Below are 6,000 nucleotides of genomic sequence, written 5' to 3'. Positions count from 1 at the left end.
GCTTCAGGGGCTTGTGTAATACTACTGTATCAAGGAGGGAGGCTCCTGCCATTCCCTGCAATGGGTCATTGAGACACTACACAGCTGTCCCCAGGGCTGGCTACATAATTTGCAAGCCCCATGCAAAATGAAGATATAGGGCCCTTTGGGCAAAAGCAGGGAGGAAGTGTTTGTTAAAGGTACTAAAATAGAAAGCTCATTTCCTCCATGGTCTGTCTTCTGAAGGGGCATGGCTGCTGTTTTCTATTTGCATTTAATGTCATTCCAAGCAAATACAAATTTTAAAATGTGATTATGGGCATGATTTTTGCCATTCATCTTCGCAGGGTGCAAGGTCAGTGTTAAATAATTCACGCAGGGATTCCACAGCTGGGGCACACCCACGTGCCCTCTTCTTATCAGAACCATGGAAATCCTGCACAAGACCAGCTCTTCCATCTTTACCTCACCTGGGGACTCACACCTGTTCCACCGACCCTGCCGCCCTCGGCTTCCTGATGAGTAAGGAACTTGACAAGACCAGGAGCCAGGGGCTGCCTTTCTTTCCCTTCCCTCCTAAGTCACCACTTCCAAGGCTTGGATAACACAGGGAGCTGACATGAGTGAGAAAGGACAAGACAGGGTTCTGGGCTGCTCACAAGAGGCCACCGCCTCCTGGCGGTGCTCAGTCAAGCTCTGGTCTGTAGGGAAGGTGAGCTCCGGTTGACTCGGTCATAGACATCACGTGGTCAGTGAGTCTCATTGACCACCACTCACGAGGTGTCCATTTCCATGCTGTGCTTACCGGGCAGGGCGAGCAGTACATGCAAATGAGGAGGCAAGGAACGGTGGATACCCACAGTGGGCTGTCCCCTCCGCTATGTACGTGCTCCACTGTCCCACCTGTTATGCCCCAATAATGGGTCCATGATTAAAAGAGAGAGACTGATACAAAGCGAAGGTCAAACAAGGCTTTATTTCCCATCAAGCATCAAGAATCAAACTGACCAGCCAGGGCCGCTTCTCTTACAGAGAAGTCGACCCCTCTCTCCTTTACGGACTAGCTTTTAAGGGCAAAGGCCATGCGGTTGGGCCTGGCCACACACAGGTAGCCAGTGAAATTGTAACACACAAAGAAAGCTGCACAGTGATGCTAGGTGACCAATTGAATTACAACTTACCTTTTAGTAGACATTTGACCTAGCCTATCACCTTGGTTAGGATCGGCGCCCAAAAGACTCACAAAGGGCGGGACCCATACTCCTTGGTAGCTAGGGAGACAGTATGCAACCCTCCACTGATCAGATGTCTTCACCTGGCCTGACCCACCCTTGTATTTGAGCTTTGTTACCTGAGGTTGATTTCCGGGACTTGTTTTTAAGTAAGTCCCCTGGGAGAAGGGGAGCAGGGACAGCTTAAGGGTTAAACAACAAGGTTATTGTGTAACTTCAATGGAAGCCTATGGCTAAAATATAAAAATATAAAATAGGTCCTTACACCACCCACTTCGCTCAAAAAACACAAAGTCAAAAATAAAACTGAGTAATTCCTAGACAGTGAGAGAGGAGCACACTGACTTCACCTTAGAACCCTTCTGAGGGCGGTGCTTGGCGGGTGTAGGGGGGTGTGGGGGGGTGTGGATAATGGGACCTCTGAGGGTGTGGCCCAAAGGGCAGGGCCCTTTGAGAAGGGGCTTTCTGGGGGAGGGGCCCTTCTGGGAGCAAAGCCCTGGGTGGGGGCGTTCCCTCTGGGGGCAGGGCTGGGAGCAACCCCAGAAACCTGGCCCACAGAGAAGCTGGTCCTGTCTCTCCCTCTGTCCCCTTTCCTCAGGAACCCCTAGGCTTTGGAGACTAAAGTCAAAATTAAAGCCATATGTCTAAATGGTTCATACTGTGGTTGGGTAGTGTTTTTAACATATTAATTGACTGGTTTTTCTCAGTATTTGTCAAACCTTCCCCATCTCAAGGCTTTCTCTTAAGCAGCAGCGCAAGGCTGGCCCTTCAGTTGGGTCAAGCTGTTTGGTGATTCTCTGTAAAAACCCACCCTCTTGCGCTGCCCAGGAGGGCAATGCTGCGTCCTAGGATAAACATAAATATATATCAAATGTGTTTACAAACTATATTTATATGTATACATTCAATTCTATGTTTACATATATATGTATAAAATAAAAATAAAAATATTGTTTAAAATGCTGTTTTGCGGGGAACCTGGGTGGCTCAGTCCTTAAGCGTCTTCCTTCCACTCAGGTTATGATCTTAGGGTCTCGGGACTGAGGCCCACATTGGGCTCCCTGCTCAGCAGGAAGCTTGCTTATCCCTCTCCCATTCCCCCTGCTTGCATTCCTGCTCTGTCTCTCTGTCAAATAAATAATTTTTTAAAAAGAAATACTTTATTAAAAAAAAATAAGTAAAATGCTATTTTGCCCTCTATCCTGGTAAGATGGAACACATTCCTAACAAGAGATCTTCCTTGACTCCGTGATAAAAATTTAACATTGTCTTAATGAATCCTCACAACATCCGCCCCCCCAACCCTTCTTAGATGTTACAATTAAGGTTCAGTGAAGTCCAAACACTGGGCCTGAGGTAATATACCCGGTATGTGGCCTCTTGCCATAGTCTAGCAGCCCAAATTGGGGGCGAGGGTGTTTGAGTGTCATTGGCCAGGATGAAAAAGCTGAAAGATGAAAAGAAGGGTAGTCTTGCTTTTTGGCCCAAAAAAAGGGGATTTAGAAAGAAAGAGACCTGTCGCCCAAAGGAGGAGGCTCCCCACTGATCCCGGCTGGGCAGGAGTCAGAGCAGAAGGGAAACTCCTATCACCAAGGAGAATGGGCTTCTCCTTCATACAAAAGCATAGGATCCCTCTCACCTGATATGTTTCTGTCCCATAGTCATCCCCCTGTGCCTGTCCCATAATAGCATTCTCAGGAAATGGCTGAGAGATACATTCAACTTGCAGAATTATAGCAAATAAAGTAATCTTTGACCCATCCTAGGAGCTTCTGATTACTGGGAGGGGCCAAGCCATCCTAGGGCAAGTGCACTCATTTCAAGAACCAGTAAAATGACTCTAAGAGTATCATAAGGGCTAGTGATCATGACTGGTCCAGAAATATTTCTGGGAGTCCCTTTTAACATCCCTCCCATCATTTCTTCTCATCTTCAAGGGAATGGTACTTAGGTATTCTGAAAGAAATATGCATGACTAGTAAACTGTGTGTGACCCCTTCAGCCTAATTCATCCCTCACCAGCAATTAACACTGATGGTTTGAAGGATGGCTACTCCCCTGGCCGGGCAAGAGCTGAAGCAGAATGTATGGGGCGAGGTGGCTCTTCCCCCTGGATATAAATAATTAAACCCAGTAGCCACCCTTCCTGCCTGGCCACTGTCATTTAGGTATCCCTAAATGGGAATGAGATGGGGGCGGGGGTGGGGAGGGAAGCAGGGGACGGTCAAAAAAACTACAGTAGCTGCCACTGAGAGTCCAACCTGGCATTAGACTGAGCTCAAGTCCTGATTCCATCATATATGAGCTGTATGAACTTGGAAAACTGAGTTCAACTCTCGAAGCATCTGCTTTGCCCCCCCCTTGGAGTGAGAATAGTCAGTAGTATTGACTTCACAGGGCTTGTTAGGAGGATTAAATTAGATACTGTTTATTTAGCACAGTTCCTGGCCTATAGAAGGCACACATAAAAGTTGATTATCGTTTTTATGGACCTCCAACTTTAAGCCTTTTATAAAGAACCAAATGATAGCTCTGAAAAATACCAACTGCCTACAAGGTTGTAGGGAAAGTGGTATCTATGTTGACCTGATTAGAAAAAAGTGGAAAACCTCTTTTGTTTAAGCCTTGTTGAAATTTTTCTAAACTCTGTCTGCTCTTCTGCTTTAGTAATTAGAACAAACGTTGGAGACTCGTGGTTTTCTGATAATTGAGTTGCTCGTTGTAACGCAGGGCAATTCGACATTAGTGTTTATTTAAAAAATTACCACAAATGAAGATAAATGGTGAGACGTGCACTAAATTTGATAAAAATCCTGACGTGAGTGTTTCTTCTTGGGATTCTCTCTCTCTCTCTTTTTTCTCCTATGATCTGAGAACGGATTACACTCTACTTGGGTGATGGCTCAGGTCAAATGTGTGGTTTTGCAGGTGCCTAGCCTTTCACAGACAATCTTGGAAGAACCATCATTGTCTGTAAGAGAACGGAGGGAAAGATGTGATTTTAACACTCAGCCTACAACAGTTCAACAATCTACTAATGTGAATTTAGAAACGCTGAGCAGGTCCCCCTTCTAGTAAGGAATATCTCTCCCGTTTTCTTATAATACCTGAGTTTCTACAACTGAGAAATCTACTCATTTGTGTAAAACAGCTTCCCAGGATTGTTTCTCCTTTAAACGCAAGTGAACTTTGGGGATGGCACTCAGATCCCTTTCTTTTACTGGACAACTGTGGAGCAGGGGTTGGGTGTTTTCAAGAGGGAAAATATCCACAAGGGGACAGAAAAAGGACATAAATGTACAAAATCCCATTTTCCAAGAATGTAAAAACTTCCAGGGGAGCCTGGGTAGCTCAATTGTTAAGTATCTGCCCTTCGGCTCAGGTCATGATCCCAGGGGCCTGAGAATCCAGCCCTGTGTCAGGCTCCCTTCTCAGCGGGAAAACCTGCTTCTCCCTCTCCCACTCCCCCTGCTTGTATTCCCTATCTCATTGTGTCTCTGTCAAATAAATAAATAAAATCTTAAAAAAAAAAAGCGAACTTCCAATATGTATTTTTTTCCTTTGCTCTAAATATCTCAATGTTCACTTGTTGAAAGCATTTGATTGAAGCCCTGGGAAGAAATGGTAGATTGAAGCACTCATCAGAGTTGTTTGTGCTGCTTTGCAGGGGTCTGGCTGCACTAAATTATTTCAAGAAGTATTAATTATCTAAGTCACTCAGAAGAAGCCATTTACCTATTTCATTTTCTGTGGTTCTTGATCCTTCCCCCAAATTCTCACAGGCCTCCGCAGCTGGCACAGAGTCCGCTCCCATAACTATAATCCCTGTCCCATACTCTCACCTCCATCATACATCATACATACCTGATAAAACCCCACCTTGGTAAAAACCCAACCCTCTGTCCACCCTATGTCTGCCCCTGGCAGCTGAACGTGGTTGGAGAGAAAAGCAACGATGCTGGAGGCTTTCACATTAAATTCTCAGCCACAAATCCAAGTATGTTTCTCTGACCGACAGAATCTCCACTCTTCTCGTGAAATATTTTGACTATTTCACATCTTCTTTCCTCCAACCTTAAGCCAGGGCTTCTCAACACTGGCCACACTTTTGAATCGCCTGGAAGCCTTTAAAAAACAGGAGTGCCCACCTCCAGAGGATCTGATCTAATTGGTGTAGAACCAATTAGATTAATATCCAATTAGGGTCTGGATATACGTGTGCTTTTAAAATTCTCCCAGTGATTCTAATGTGCAGCCATTTTGTTCAGAGTGAGAACTGAACACCTTCCATCAGATAGAGCTGATGACCGACCATTCTGACGACTTCACTGAGAAAAGTAAATTGGGAGCACCTGGGTGGCTTCAGCTCTGGTCATGGTCTCAGGATCTCGGGCCCTTGCATTGGGCTCTCTGCTCAGCAGGGAACCTGCTTCTCCCTCTCCCTCTGCCTGCCTCTCTGCCTACTTGTGATCTCTTTCTCTCTGTGTCAAATAAATAAATGAATAAAATATTAAAAAAAAAAGAAAGAAAAACAAATTGGGTGGGTGTCTAGGTGGCTAAGTGGTTAAGTGTGTGAATCTTGGCTCAGGTCATGAGCTCAGGGTTATGGAATCGAGCCCCACGTCAGGCTCCATGCTCAGCGGGGAATCTGCTTGAGATTCTCTCTCTCTCCTTCTGTCTCTTCCCCCTGCATGTGTGTGCTCCTGCTCTCTCTCTCTCTCTCTCTCTCTCAAATAAATCTTGAAAAGAAAATCAAATCGGTAAGGAAAGAAGACCCACAGAATCCCAC

At 45.5% G+C, this 6,000-nt stretch overlaps 1 protein-coding gene across 1 annotated transcript in view; it reads left to right on the top strand.

Moving 5' to 3' along the window:
- Nucleotides 1-598: 598 nt before the first annotated feature.
- The window catches only part of LOC123388113 (translation initiation factor IF-2-like), a 49,142-nt gene continuing 43,740 nt past the window's right edge, over nucleotides 599-6,000 (top strand). The window contains exons 1-3 of the mRNA XM_045067222.1: nucleotides 599-691; nucleotides 792-861; nucleotides 1,919-2,000. Of these exons, the coding sequence (XP_044923157.1) occupies nucleotides 599-691; nucleotides 792-861; nucleotides 1,919-2,000 (245 nt within the window). The remainder of the gene's footprint in view (nucleotides 692-791; nucleotides 862-1,918; nucleotides 2,001-6,000) is intronic.

Source organism: Mustela putorius, unplaced genomic scaffold, assembly GCF_011764305.1.
Source record: "Mustela putorius furo isolate JIRA1106 unplaced genomic scaffold, ASM1176430v1.1 tig00003875_pilon_pilon_pilon, whole genome shotgun sequence".
NCBI classification, from domain to species: domain Eukaryota; kingdom Metazoa; phylum Chordata; class Mammalia; order Carnivora; family Mustelidae; genus Mustela; species Mustela putorius.
This window is presented reverse-complemented; position numbering and strand designations above follow the sequence as displayed.